This window comes from Mesoplodon densirostris, chromosome 20 (genome assembly GCF_025265405.1).
Source record: "Mesoplodon densirostris isolate mMesDen1 chromosome 20, mMesDen1 primary haplotype, whole genome shotgun sequence".
Classification (NCBI taxonomy): domain Eukaryota; kingdom Metazoa; phylum Chordata; class Mammalia; order Artiodactyla; family Ziphiidae; genus Mesoplodon; species Mesoplodon densirostris.
This window is the reverse complement of record NC_082680.1, coordinates 30,681,790-30,697,938: the sequence shown is the minus strand read 5'-3', so window position 1 is coordinate 30,697,938 and position 16,149 is coordinate 30,681,790. Positions and strand designations below refer to the sequence as shown.

General features: G+C 36.5%; 1 protein-coding gene across 1 annotated transcript in view; it reads left to right on the top strand.

The window, feature by feature from the left end:
- The window catches only part of LOC132481189 (A disintegrin and metallopeptidase domain 3-like), a 90,937-nt gene that overhangs the window by 48,521 nt on the left and 26,267 nt on the right, over nt 1-16,149 (top strand). The window contains exons 10-12 of the mRNA XM_060085861.1: nt 803-884; nt 10,529-10,668; nt 15,955-16,141. Coding sequence (XP_059941844.1) covers nt 803-884; nt 10,529-10,668; nt 15,955-16,141 — 409 coding nt within the window. The remainder of the gene's footprint in view (nt 1-802; nt 885-10,528; nt 10,669-15,954; nt 16,142-16,149) is intronic.

Genomic DNA, 16,149 nt, shown 5'->3' with positions numbered 1-16,149 from the left:
ATAATTGAAACCAGCAATTTAACATTAAGAAAAACATATATTAGTTAACAGAATGCAATAATTGCATGTAAAGCTGGTTACACTGGAAAACATAAGTATGGTAATGTGGTGACCTAATGGTATTTCTATCCTGACCTAAGGTGTAGCTGTTTAACTGCTTGCACTGTAACTGTCACGAGTCTTTATATAGATTTTTATTTTACTAGTTTGATTATTTTAGATGGAAAAAACAGAAACATGATTCTGAAGATCTTAAGCAATATGGAATACATTTATAAATCTCTGGGTGTCTCTGTGGAATTTAAGGTCAGGTTTGGGGATGGAGGAGCAGCATTAACTAAGGACTGAAATGTGTGAGGACACTTAATACATCCCATCTCTCTCTCTCCTAGTGACTGTGCTGCATATTGTCTTTCTCATTTTGTCCTCCAATCCAACACTTTTCATGCAGTCTAAGGTTTTACAACCTGCAAATCATGGCAGTAATCTACCCTGACTTCTATGTCTTTGCATTATATCCATCCAGTGTTGACAGCAGTGGTGATTAATTTCTGGAAGGATTAGGCACTGCTGGATTTTAAGCTGTGTATCATATGATGCTAAAGTTGCCTTTAGAACTTAATTTTGTAGGCACCGTGGGAGATTACCCAAATACAAAATGATTGAAAGCATTAGACATGATACGTAATATTCATGTCTAAAAGAAAGCAGCAGCATTATTGAGGAATCCAATTCTTGAAAGATCATTAAGTTTTTAAAACTTTAAAGTGTGTTTATCCACAAGAAAAATTTTATTATTTAGTTATAGGGACCATCCTAATTATGTAGGAGCAACATATCATGAAATGGCATGCGATCCAAAGTTTGCTGCAGGAATTGCTCTGGTATGCATTTTATTCCCATCTCTTCAGTAATTATATCACAGTTTGAAATTTAATATCCACTTCAAGGAACAGAAGTACATGTAGTATATCTACCATTTTATTAAGTTAATATTTTTTATAGTGCTTTATTTTATTTTATTTATTTATTTTTTTTGCGGTACGCGGGCCTCTCACTGTTGTGGCCTCTCCCGTTACGGAGCACAGGCTCCAGATGTGCAGGCTCAGCGGCCATGGCTCACAGGCCCAGCCGCTCCGTGGCATGTGGGATCCTCCCAGACTGGGGCACGAACCCGTGACCCTGCATTGGCAGGCGGACTCTCAACCACTGCGCCACCAGGGAAGCCCTATAGTGCTTTATTTTTTACTTTAATCCTCAAATGTTATCAGTTTTAAATGGTTTTTTTTATTGTGGTAAAATACATAACACATAAAATTGACCATCTTAACAATTATAAGTGCACTGTGCAGTAGTGTTCAGTCTATTTACATTGTTGTGAAACAGATGTTTAGAACTTTCACCTTGCTTAAATGAAAGTCTGTACCCTTTGACCGAGGCCCCATTTTCCACACCTCTACCCCCTGGCAACCACCATTCTACTGCCTGCTTCTGTGAGTATATTTTTAGATCCCACATATAAGGTGGATCGTACAATATTTGTCTTTCTGTGTCTGGCTTATTTCTCTTAAAACAATACATCCAGGTTCATCCATATTTTTGAAATGGTGGGATTTCATTCTATGTATGGCTGAATAATATTTCATGCTATTTATATACATATATATTTATATGAATTATATATATAAATCCTATCATAGTATACATTTATCCATATATAGAAACATTCTCTTTATGCATTCATGTGTCAGTGACCACTTAGCCTGGTTCCATATCTTGGCTATTGTGAACAATGCTGCACTTTACATGGGAGATGGGAGTGCAGGTATCCCTCTGAGATAGAGTTCAGTTACTTTGTACATTTACCCAGAAGTGGGTTTTCTGGATCATGTGGTATTTCTATTTTAATATTATGAGGAATCATTATACTGATGTCCGTAGTTGCACCATTTTATAATCCCACCAGCATTTCACAGAATATATTTTATTCATTACATCCTCACTAACAGTTGTTATTTTTGTTGTTGCTAGCTATCGTAATGGGTATGAGGTGATATCACATTGTGGTTTTGACTGTATTTTTATGATCACTAGTGATACTGAGCATCTTTTCATATGCTTTTTGGTGTTTTGTATATCATTGCTGGAGAAATATTTATTCAAGACCTTAGCCCATTTTTTAATTGGGTTATTTGATTTTCTTGTTTTTGAGCTATAGGAGTTCCTTTTTTTTGTAACTTTGCATTGCCTTCATCCAGTTCCCCCTCCTCTCAACCCCTGCTCCCAGTACCCACAAATCTAGTCTCTTTTGTATGAGTTTATTTGTTTGTTTTGAATTATAATTGACCTACACTATGTTAGTTTCTTTAACACAACGTAGTAATTCAATATTTCTATACACTTCAAAATGATCACCACTATAACTCTAGAAATGACATGTCACCATACAAAGATATTACATAGTTATTGACTGTATTCCCCAAACTACATTTTGTACCCGTGATTCATTTATTTTGCAGTTGGAAGTTGTATCTCTTAAACTATTTCACCTTTTTCTTTCCTTCCCCAAACCCCTCCACTCTGGCTGCCACCTGTTTGTCCTCTGTATCTGTAACTCTGTTTCAGCAAATATTTTTATAATAATTCTTTTCTTAAAAAATATTTACTTATTTGGTTGCACTGGGTCTTAGTTGCGGCAGGCAGGCTACTTAGTTGTGGCCCCCAGGGTCCTTAGTTGCAGCTTGCCAGCTCCTTTGTTGTGGCACAAGACTCCTTAGTTGCGGCATTCAAACTCTTAGTTGCAGCATGCATGTGGGATCTAGTTCCCTCACCAGAGATTGAACCGGGCGCCTTGCATTGGGAGCCCAAGGTCTTATCCACTGTGCCACCAGGGAAGTCCCTGTTTCTGCTTTGTTATGCTTTTTCATTTGTTTTTAGATTCCACATATAAGTAAAATTGTACAGTATTTGTGTTTCTCTGTCTGACATGTTATACTTACTATTATATACTCTAGGTCCATCATGTTGTCTCAAATGGCAAGATGTCCTTTATTATGGCTGTGTAGTATTCCAGTGTGTGTGTGTGTGTGTGTGTGTGTGTGTGTGTGTTTGTGTATACACATATATTTATTCTTTATCCATTCTTTTATTGATGGACACTTAGGTTGCTTCCATACCTTGATTATCGTAAATAATGCTGCAATGAACATAGGGGTGCATATATTTTTTCCTTTAGTGCTTTTGTTTTCTTATGGTGAATACCAAGGAGTGGAATTGTTGAATCATATGGTAACTTTATTTTTAATTTTTTGAGGAATCTCTGTACTGTTTTCCATAGTGGTAGCATGAACTGATATTCCCACAAGGAGTGCACAAGAGTTCCCTTTTCTCCACATCCTCGACAATAGTTGTGGGTTGTTGTTATTTGATAATGGCAGTTCTCTCACGTGTGAGATCATATCTCATTCTGGTTTTGATTTGCATTTCCCTGATGAATAGTGATGTTTAGGAATGTTTCATGTGCCTGTTGGCCATATGTATGTCTTCTCTGGAAAAACGTCTATTCGGATCCTCTGCTCATATTTTAATTAGGTTGGTTTTTTCAGTGTTGAGTTGTGTGTGTTCTTTGTGTAATTTTAATATTAACCCCTTATCAGCTATATCATTTGCAATTATCTTCTCCCATTCAGTAGGTGTCCTGTTAGTTTGGTTAATAGTTTTCTTTACTCTGCAGAAGCTTTTTAAGTGTGATGTAGTCCAATTTGTTTATTTTTCCCTTTTGTTTTTCTTGTCAAAGGAGACAAATACAAAAAGTTACTAAGATGTCAAAGAGCTTATTGCCTGTGTGTTCTTCCAGAAGTTTTATGTTTTCAGGTCTTACATTCAAGTCTTTAAACTGTTTTGAATTTATTTTTGTGCAGGATGTAAGAGAGTAGTCCAGTTTGATTCGTTTGCATGTAGCTGTCCAGTTTTCCCAACATTATTTCTTGAAGAGGCTGTCTTTTCCCTATTATACATTCTTGCCTCCTTTACCAGAGATTAATTGCCCATATAATTGTGGGTTCATTTCTGGGCTCTCTATTCTATTCTGTGCCAGTGAACTATGGGTCTGTTTTTGTCCCAGTACCATACTGTTTTGATTACTTTAGCTTTGTAGTAAAGTTTAAAATCAGGCAGTATGGTACCTCTAACTTTCTTCTTTCTCAAGATTGTTTTGGCTATTCAGGCTCTTGTGTTTCCATAATCATTTTGGAATTGTTTACTCTGGTTCTGTAAAAAATGCCATTGGTATTTTGATAGGAATTGCAGTGAATCTGTACTGTCTTGTGCTGTATGGTTATTTTAACAATATTCATTCTTCAAATCTTTAAATACAGTATATAATTTCATCTATTTGAGCTGTATTCAGTTTCTTTCATCAGTGTCATGGTTTTTCAAGGATAGGTATTTTTTCTCCTTAGCTAGATTTATTTGTAGATATTTTAATCTTTGTGATGTGATTGTAAATGGGATTTTTTTCTTAATTTCTCTTTCAGATAGTTTGTTGTTAGTTTATAGAAATACAACATAGTTCTGTAAATTAATTTTTATCTGGCAACTGAAGCATATTCATTGGTGAGCTCTAGTAATTTTGGGAGTATGTCTTCAGGATTCTGTCTATATAGTATCATGTCGCCTGCAAACAGTGTGACCATTTTACTTCTTCCCTTCAAATTTGGATTTTTAAATTTCTTTTTCTTGTCTGACTGCTGTGGCAAGGATTTTCAATACTATGTTGAGTAAATGTAGTGAGAGTGGGCATCCTTATCCTGTTCCTGATCTTAAAGGAAATACTTCCAGCTTTTCACAACTGAGCTGTGGGCATGTCATATATGGCCTTTATTATGGTGAGGTATGGTCCCTCTATACCCACTTTGTGGTGAGTTTTTATCATAAATGGATGTTGAATTTTGTCAAAGGCTTTTTCTGCCTCTGTTGAGAGGATTGTACCATTTTTCTTTTTGAAATTTTTAAAGTGGTGTATCACATGGATTGATGTGTGGATACTGAACCATCTTTTCACCCCTGGGATAAATCCTACTTGATCGTGGTGTATGATTTTTTTAATGCATTGTTGAATTCAGTTTGCTAATCTTTGATAATACAGGAGTTCTTATACTTTGAATATTAACCCCTTATCAGATGAATGATTGGCAAAGATTTTCTTCCCTTCTGTAGATTGCCTTTATATTCTGTTGATTGTACCTTTTGAAGAACAAAGGTTTAAGTTTGGCTTAGTCCTGTTTGTCTATTTCTGCCCCTGAGGTCAGTGATTTTTGCATCTTATCCACAAAATCTTCATCAAACCCAATATTGTGAAGTTTTTCCCCATGTTTTCCTCCAGGAGTTTCACAGTTTGCTGTCTTACATTTAGATCTTTATACAGTTTTGAGTTAATTTTGTATATGGTGTAATATAAGGGTTCTACTCTTTCTTTTGTATGTGCATACTTAATTTTCCCATCACCATTTCTTGAAGAGACAGTCTTTTCTCCATTGAGTATTCTTGTTGAAGAAACTGTCCTTTTTCCCATTTTGTGGTCTTGGCACCCTTGTCATAGGTCATTTGACCATATACATGATGTTTTATTTATAGGCTCTCTATTGTATTCAATTTATATATCTTTATGCCAGTACCACACTCTTATGATTACTAGAGCTTTGTAATATGTTTTAAAATCAGGAAATCTGAGTCTTCCAACTTTGTTCTTCTTTTTCAAAAATGTATGTATATTCGTGTCCCTTGAGATTCCATATGAATTTTGAGATTATTTGTTTCTATTCTTGCCCCCCAAATGCTATTGGGATTGTGGTAGGGATTTTATTGAATCTACAGATTGCTTTGGGTGGTAATGACATCTTGACAATGTTAAGCCTTTCAATCCATGATCGTGGAATATCTTTCCACTTATTTGTGTCTTCTGTACTTACTCTCAGCCATGTTTTGCAGTGTCTATGTGCAAGTATTTCATCTCATTAGATAGGTTCAATCCTAAGTGTTTTGCTCTTTTTAATGTTATTGTAACTGAAATCATTTTGTTATATTTTTTCAGGTTGTTCATTATTAATGTATAGAAACAATCAGTTGTGTTGATTTTGTATCCTGCAGCTTTGCTGAATTCATTTATTAGTTCTCACAGTTTCTTTTATGTGGAATATTTGTGGATTTCTACATATAGGACCATACCATCTGCAAATGGAAATAATTTTCCTTTTTTCTTTCCAAAATAGAAAGCTTTCATTTATTTTATTGCTTAATTGCTCTGGTTTGATCTTCCTATACTATATTAAACAGATGTGGCAAGAGTGAGTACCCTACCTTGCTCATAATATTAGAAGAAAAACATTCAGGATTTCACCATTGAGTGTAATGTTAGTTATGTTCTTTTCTCCATGCTCTGTGTTATGTGGAAGTTGTTTTCTTTTCTTTTAATTAATTAATTAATTAATTAATTAAATTTTGGCTGCATTGGGTCTTCGTTGCTGCACGCAGGCTTCTCTAGTTGCAGCGAGCAGGGGTTACTCTTCATTGCGGTTTGCGGGCTTCTTGTTGCAGTGGCTTCTTTTGTTGCGGAGTACGGGCTCTAGGTGCACGGGCTTCAGCAGTTGTGACACACAGGCTCGTGGCTCGAGTTGTGGCTCGTGGGCTCCAGAGCGCAAGCTCAGTAGTTGTGGCAAATGGACTTATTTGTTCCACGGCATGTGGGATCTTTCCGGGCCAGCACTCGAATCCTGGTCCCCTGCATTGGCAAGTGGATTCTTAACCACTGTGCCACCAGGGAAGTCCCGAAGTTGTTTTCTTACATTCCTAGTTTGTTGAGGACTTTTCATCATAAAAAGGGTATTGACTTTTAGTGTATGCTTTTTTGTTTTTTATTTTAGTCATGTGAGCCTTATCTCTTATTTTCTCAGTTAATCTAGCTAAGAGTTTGCCAATCATGCTGATGTTTTCAAAGAATCAACTTTTTATTACATTAATTTTTTTTCTCTTCTCTAATTCTATTTATCCCTGCTTTGAACTTTATTATTTCTTCCTTTCTGTCTGAATTTCTATCTTTCTGAGTTCAGTTTGTTCTTATTTTTCTAGTTCTCTGATGTGTAAACTCATGTTTTTTCATTTGAGATATTTCTTCTTTTTTAATGTACTTGTTTACTGCCATAAACTTCCCTCTTAACAGAGCTTTTACTGGATCCCATAAGTTTGGATATATTGTATTTTCATTTTCTTTTTTCTCAGCGTATTTTGTAACTTTGCTTTGTGATTTCTTCTTTGGAATCATTGGTGTTTAATAATGTGTTGTTGGAGTCCCACAAATTTGCAGATTTTCAAGTTCTCCTTTTCTTACTAATTTGTAGTTTCATTCCATCAGCATCAGAAAAATATACTTTGTATAAATTCAGTATTTTAAAGTTGACAGACTTGTTCTGTAGCCTAACAAGTGGTCTACCTTAGAGACATTTCTGTGTGCACTTGAGAAGAACATGAGTTCTGCTGTTGTTGGATGGGATGTTCCACATGTCAGTTAAGACCAGTCAATCTATCCTGTTGTCAAGTCCATTATTTATGTAATATCTTTTGTCAGATTGTTCTGTCCACTATTCAAAGTGAAGTATTAAAGTCTATTATGTTGCTGTCTATTTAGCCTTTCAATTTGGTCAAGAGGTGCTTCGTATATTTAGTGCTGTAATGTTTGGTGCATAAATATTAAATGATGTATCTTCTTGGTGAAGTGACCCTTTTATCATTAGGAAATGTTCTTCCTGGTCTCTTTTTAACAGTCTTGAATTTAAAGTATATTTTGTTTGATATTAGTATAGCCATGCCCAGCCCTCTTTTGGTTACTATTTGCATGGAGTATCTTTTTCATCCATAACCTTTCAACCTGTGTGAGTCTTCAGATCTCAAGTGACATAGTTGAATCCTGTTTTTTTAATCTGTTAAGCCTATACATGTCTTTTAATTGAGGAGTTTAATTCATTTACATTTAAATTAATTACTAATAGGAAGAACTTACTTTTGCCATTTTGTTAATTTTTTTCTTTATATCCTGTAGCTTTTTGTCCCTTTCATCTTCTCTTTCTGCCTTACTTTGTGTTACATTGATTTTTTTAATTGTGAAATGCATTGGTTCCCTTGTCTTTTCCTGTTGTGTATATTGTAGATATTTTGGTTATGGTTAATTATGCAATTACTAAGAATATCTCAATTTTATAATTTTAAACTGAAAAACTGATAACAACTTCACTTCAATTACATACATATACTCTATTCCTTTACAGTTCTATCCTTCTCTTTATGTTATTGCATAGATATTAGTTCTGCCATTTAAATTCTATACAGGAGTTAAAAGTGAATATATGCACCAAAATTTTGATGATATAGGTTAGTATATTTATCCATGTATTGACCTTCATTAGAGGATTTTATAATTTTCTTTTAGCCTTATGTTGCTATCGAGCATCCTTCCTTTTAACCTTGAAGACCACCCTTTCTCATTTCTTATACATCAGGTCAATTGGTAATAAACCCCCACAGCTTTCCTGGAAAAGTCTTCATTATTTTTTGAAGGACAGTTTTACTGTATACAGTATTGTTGATTGACAGATTCTTTCTTTCAGCACTTTGAATGTATTTTTCCCAATACCTCTGGGCTGTAATGTTTCAGCTAAGAAATCCGATAATAACCTTGAGACCTCCCTGACAACTGACAATTCATTTTCTCTTGTTGATTTCAAGATATATCCCTTTGTCTTTGACTTATAGTGGTTTTAGTACAATACTTTTCTCCATAGGTCTCTTTTGATTTTCCTAGTTAGGGGTCATTGAGTTTCTTGAATCTGCATGTCCTCAGATTTCTAAAGTTTGTGGCAGTGATTTCCTCAAATAAGTCCTCTGTCTCTTTCTTTTCTCTCTTCTCTTTCTGAGACACCCATAATGCATGTATTGCTCTATTTGTTAGAGTCCATAAGCTCATCTCTTTTTCTACATTTTGTTTTTGGTTTTTGCTCCCGTGAAAAAGTGATTTCAAATGACCTGTCTTCATTTCTGACTTTTCTTCTGCTTGACCAAGTCTACTTTTGAAGACCTCCAGTAAATGTTTATTGATTTTACTGTACCACATAGTTTCTTTTTATAATATTTTATATCTCCCTATTGATATTTATATCTGGAATTTTTTCAGATATTTAGGGCTGGATAATCATGTAAAGATCAATTAATTTAATTGATCCTATCAGTAAGCTAAAATGGAAAATATTTGATTATATCAATAGATGCAGAAAACACATTTGACAATTCCAATACAGTTTATGATTAAACTCACCAAAGTGTCAATAGAAGCAACTTCCTCAACTTCAGAAAGACTGTCTACAAAAACAATACAGCTTACATCAAACTTAATGTTTAGAAATGAAATGCTTCCTACTAAGATTTGGAACAAGGCAAGAATGTAACCTGCCATTCTTATTCAGCTTTGTACTCGCATGCAAAACTAATGATACCAAATATTGTGAGGATTTGGAGCAACAGGTAGTCTCATTCATGTCGATGGGAATACAAAATGGTACAGCCACTGTGATAGACAATTTGGCAATTCATTATAAACTTCAACATTGCCTTACCATATGATCCAGCAGTTGTCCTCTATACCATTTAGAAAAATTAGTTGGAAACTTACATCCACAGAATCCTCAGACATGATTATGTATAACGACTTTATTTATAATTGCCAAAAATTGAAATCACACAAGATGTCTGTTAATCAGTGAATGGATAGAGAAACTGGAGTTAATCCATAAAACGGAATATTATTCAGTATTTAAAAAATTAGCCATCATGCAATTAAAAGATGTGGAGGAATTTTAAAAGCAAAATGGTTAGTGAAAGAAGCCAATTTTAAAGGGCCACAGACTGTATTATCCCAACTCTATGACATTCTGGAAAAGGCAAAACTATGGAGATAGTTAAAAACATCATTGATTACCAACCAGGGCTTTGTGTGTTACTTATATCACTACTTCTGAAGTTTTAGTTTTTTTAATACAAGTATTCTGCCTTTAGGAAAAAAAATGTTTGATTTTCTCTCCTAAAACTATTTTTGACATCAAAACTGATTGTCAGTTAAACCCTTAAGAATCTGTGTATTTTTCAGAGTGTTAACATTAAAAGTGATATAGTTACTGAAACAATGATTAATCTTGCCAAAATATTTTTTTAAGTTTATTAGAATTAAATCAGTAATGTGTCATGAAAACATATGATATGATTAATCTTATTTTGTTATTTTTCAATGCCATTTGGATTGAAAGTACTGTTACTCAAAAAGAATAACAAAATTTAACTTTGTAAAATGTTCTTAAGAAAGTCTTAAGATCTTTGGTATACTAGTTTATTAAATTAGTATTTGCATTTAGGTAATACGGCCACAATTGTATGACCAAGGGTTAAAAAAATAACTTAAGCAACCATTCTGTTTTTCATTTCTATTTAGTATCCAAAGATGGTAACCTTAGAGGCATTTTCAGTTGTTTTGGCACAGTTGCTTGGAATTAACCTGGGATTAACATATAATAATGACATCTACAATTGTTACTGTCCAGGAACTACATGCATAATGAATCCTGAAGCAATGTAAGATGTTATTTTTATCAAATCTTTGTCTTCTTTTGGGAGATGTTTCTTGCATTTCTTGATGAATAATTTCTCTCAATATAACTTGAATAAGAATATTTTTATTAAATACCTACAAGTTATTTTAAAGCTTATTAAAGGGAATGAGTATTGGATATTGTAGAAAATGTGCTTCATAGTTCTATATTCAGTGCTACAGTATCGAGTCGTTGATGATGACTTTGTGTGGAGTACTAGAATCTTGAGGTGAAATTCATTCATTCTATCAAAAAAGTTTTAAAGTATGTACGGTGTCACAAGTATTGTGTTTGTCATATAAATGATTAGCGAGATAGAAAAAAGCTATATACCTTATATTAGTCCATCAGGGCAGAAACTTAAAAAGTTGAAATAAGAATCAACAAGATTTAAACAGCTTATGATAAGTGCCAGGAGGGAAATAAATAGGGAATACATGGGGAAGAGAAACTTACTGATAAAGTGGTCTAGGAAGTTTTCTGTGAGGCAAAAGTTATGTTAGGACCTGCAAGAGAAGAAATAAATCTAGTCATGTGAAGAACTTGTTGAAAACTTTTCAGGGAAAGCAAGTGAAGTGATACTTGGATAGCAAAAAATTTTAAGAGCTCAAAGACTGGAAAAAAGGGCTTGGGGGAGGGATAAAACAAAGAAACAAAAGAAATGGCTGAAACTATAAGGAAGAATGTTAAAGGCATAGACATTAAAAAAAAAAAAAAAAAAAAGGAAAGTAAAATACAAAGAGGCTAAGGAACCATGAGTCAGAGGAAGAAGTCCAGGAGGTAATAGGAAATGTAGGAAAGAGCCTGAGCAAGCAATCATGATGTCGAAATTGGGATTTTATGATAAATTTTAAAAACCACATTTTAATTGATTTATGCAGTATGGATAATATAATACATTTTGTAAGATGAATGTTAAATATATCAGAAAGAACAGCCGTATAGTAATATTGTTACTGAATTCAGTCCTATAGACCCTAGGCTCTCTGCCTGGGCAGGGGAGAGTTCTTTATTTGTTTTATTCAAGCAGCAGAGTAACGAAACCGAAGCTGAGATCCATCGACACAGCACAAGCTTTCCTCAGTGGGCAAGGAATGGAGAAGCAGGAACTAAGTTCACAGATCAACTTCTCACCTGTGTGGTGAGAGGGATTTACTTTTAGAGAGTAAGGACAAAGGTAGGAAGAGTGAGGCTGATGATGGGGAGGCATATGCGTTAGTCTACAAGGGTAGAGGCAGGGCTATTTTGAGGGAGTGGGGTGCCCCCTTTTATTAATCCTTCTTGTTCCTTAATGTCCATTTATGGGCCCTGGTAGGTGTGTCGTTTAATAAACTAATATAGTAAAATCAGTGTATAATGAGACTCAGGCTCTGTTGGAGGTCAGATTCCTCGCCATCTTGGTCCCAGCTGGTTCCATCTGTTTGTTTGTTTGTAGCTTCCTTTCTTATCTCTGGACCCTTTACCTTAAAGATTTATGTTGGGCTTCCCTGGTGACGCAGTGGTTGAGAGTCCACCTGCCGATGCAGGGGACACAGGTTCGTGCCCCGTCTGGGAAGATCCCACATGCCGCGGAGCGGCTGGGCCCGTGAGCCATGGCCGCTGAGCCTGCGCGTCCGGAGCCTGTGCTCCGCAGCAGGAGAGGCCACAACAGTGAGAGGCCCGCGTACCGCAAAAAAAAAAAAAAAAAAAAAAAAAAGATTTATGTTAACTCCTGCTAAATGTGCACGTTGGCAGGTTTTGAGCAGAGACCTGAAGCACTTTGGCAACAGTATTTGGTAAATAATGATTCTCATAATAATCTACAGCAGTTTCATAAGACTGAGAGGAAGAGAGATGTCAAGAATTATTTATAGAGGTTCTGGTTCAAGATGGTGAGTTAGGAAGAACTTGAACTTCTGTCCGCCCTCAGACAAGCCAACTCTATGGCTATGCATGGAACAATTTCCTCAGAAAAAAACAAAAAGCTTGCTCAAGACACCTACACAGAGGGCAAACGAGAAGAAACCTGCATCGAAGAGGGTAGGAAAGGCTGAGAACCAATCTCACCATAATTCCTACCCCCAGCAAGGTGACCCGCAATCGGGAGGGAACTCAAACCTAGAGATTTTCTCTGAGGGGTGAAGGATTTGAACGCTTATTGGACACCCTAACCGGTAAGACCTGCAACTGAGAGACGAACCCCCAAACATCTAGCTGTGAAAGACAATTGGACTTGCACATATGAGCCAAATAAGGCTATAGTGAACCGAGAAAGAGATCTTAAAACTTTTGAACTCACTTGCCACCTCTGTGGCCTGTTGAGAGGCACCCAGTCTTTATGCCAAAGAGGCTTACTTTCTCATATTAACGTGCTGGCTGGAAGGTCAGGCATCTAATTGAACACACATCTAGAAGCCTGCTAAGGTACTCTCTGGGGATGGAGGCTGGTGGATGCCATCTTTGTGTTCTCCCTCCACCTCGCTACAGCTTGCTGGATTCTCCTGGAAAGGAGCTTGTACCATCCCCTGGCACCCCAGTTTTTGTGGTCACCACCCACAGGTTGCCACCTCTAGATCACTGGGCTCTGGCGGCCAGCTGGGTTTAAGCTCACAGGTTCCACAAAACTATAAACAAGATTTCTTAAACAGCTACGACCCCCAGGTCACAGCAAGAGGCCACAGTCCTAGGAACCCAGTCTTTCTGTGAAAGAGGCCTATTAGCTTATCTTCATAGCTGTGGCCTGGGGGGCAGGCTTCTAATGAAACCCATGTCGAAAGTCCTATTGTAATCTTTTTCAGAGGCCTTGGAGGATGGGAACTATCTTCCAGGCCTCCATCTGCCATGTTCCAGAGAACCAGTATCTCCAGGAGGGGAGTTTGTACAGGCTTCCGCTGCTTTAGTTTCTGTGGCTGCTGCCCAGGAGACACCCCTTGATGGCCCGGCTCTGGTGCCCAGAGGGACTTGCGTTCCTGGGTCCCCTGGGACTGTAACAGGACCGATTGGAGAGGTAGTTCACGGCGAGCTGTCACCCCAGGGCACTGCACAGGTAGCAGACTGAAACACACCCCAGATTTTCTGTGAAAGTGGCCCATTTACTTGTCCAGGAGCTTTTGCCTGAGGGGCGTACTTACTGTTTGGCTCACATCTTGGGGCCAACGGTGATTCTCTCAACAAGCAGAGGCCAGTGGGCATAACTGTTCACCCTCCCCCTTCCTTGCTCCAGCTCCTCGGCGTCTCTCAGAAAGGACCTTACAACTTTGTCTGGCGCCCTGAATTTTGTTGCTGCTGCCGGGGAACATGTGTAGACCACCTGGCTTGGGTGGCCAGCAGGACTTATGCTTGTGGGTACCACAGGATGGTAACCCACGGAGAAAGTGTTTCAGCTGGTTGCCACCTGCATGGCACAGCAAACAGACGCTAGAACCAGAATTGCAGTCTTTCTGTGAAAGAAGTCTTTTCGCTTACCTTCATAATTGCTGCATGAGAATCAGGTTTCTAGTTAAACACAAATCCAACAACTGACTGTGATCCTTTCCAGAGACCGCAGAGGGTGAGTGCTATCACTGCTCTATCTGCTGTACCCTAGAGTGCCACTATCTTCCATAGAGGAGCTTCTGCAGGTGCCTGGTGCACTATTTTTTGTGGCTGCTGCCTTGGAGACACCTGTTGATCATGTAGCCCTAGTGGCAAGGGAGCTTGTGTTCCTGGGTTTCATGGAGCTATAACAAACAGGCAGTTCTTGAGAGCAAAAGACCCTGAATAGCCATAGCAATCTTGAGAAAGAAGAACAAAGTTGGAGACATCATATACCTGATTCCAGGACTAAGACACACAAAAGCAAACAAGCCTGGAACATTTGTGTCAGAGTATAAGGAGGCGTTCAAAGAATTATGGAGATTTGTCACAGGGACACAAAGCAGTTTGAAAGGGGCTCCCCATAGGCAAATCTGGGACAATTTGAAAGTCATTTGTAATGTTTGTAATGGATTATAACCCACTGAGTGTAACAGGAAGATATGATTCCATATTCATGTAAATAGATGAATGAATTGAAAATGTGATTAGAAATGAGATTTTACATAAAACTTCTCTCCAAGTAATTATTAAGTGATAAGGAAGGAAAGAAATGTTAGAGTGAAGACTGGCAGACACACCTTAATCAACTGATCAAAGTGACTTTTACCAAAAATATAACAAGTTGAAATCATGTGCTGTCTGTTAGGATGCAACGGAGCAGACAAAGTCAGCAACACTTCTGTGATGAGGTTGCCCAGATGCATAACCTCAGTCTAACTATGGGGAAACATTTAATAAACCCAAATTGAGGGACCTTTTACCAAATAATCAGCCTGTAATTATAAAACTTTTCAATGTCATGAAGTTCAACAAAAAATGTAATCAACTAAGCTAAGGAGACATGAGAACTAAATGCAATGGTTGATTTTGAACTGGATCCTTTTGCTATAAAGTGCCAATACTGTGATGAAGGGGAAATTTGAATGTGATGTGAGGATTAGATTTTAGCACCGTATCATTATTTCCTGATATTGAAGGTATGATTTCAGAGAATTCATTTCTATGTAAGAGTTATATATTAAAATATTTAGAGTAATCAGGATCTCCCGTTGGCAATTTACTCAACCATTTCAGGAAACAAAATTTGGTTTTCGTACTTTTGTATCATTTCTCTTATCTCATAGAGATTGTTACAAATTTAAACAAAAGCCCATTAAACAGTGCACTTAGAAATATATAAATATCAAAATAAAAAGAATCTAGGGTTTATACATTCTATATACTCAGTGTTGAGATATTTTAATTAATTAATTTTGTTACCAAAGTACAAATAATTCTGACTTTTAATTAACACAGTCCACCATTGTTTATTCCTTCATTTTTCCATATTATTCCTAGTATGTTTCATTTTCTTAATAATAATTAGTACTTTTTATAATAATTATTATAATTATGATGGTGTTGTCAATAATAATGAAAATAATAAATAGTAAGACATACTTAAACAGAGCTTTTTGTGTGCCAAGCACTGTTTTGTTTAATATATTCTAAATCATGTAACCTTAACATCTTCTACTTATTAGATGTCTGTTATATTGAATTATAATAGAAATGAACTTATTCTTGCATTACTAATTGTATTAAAAATAAAGCACTCTCCCGTTTTGGCTATTCTCTAAGTGAAGTAGTACAGAATTCATAGTACGTTATTGAAGGAGTATTACTTTGATACTGATTTTATTCCTTTTAACTGAGGAATATAATTTAATTTTAGACATTCCCGTGGTGTAAAGTTTTTTAGCAGTTGCAGCATGGATCAATTCAAACATACAGCTTCACAGCCTGAATTTGAATGTCTTCAGAATCGAACAGTTTCAAAAGTGGTTCCACAAGGAAGAGTTTCAGTTTGTGGCAATGGAGTTTTGGAACCGCCAGAACAATGTGACTGTGGTGGGCCAGAGGTTGGTGA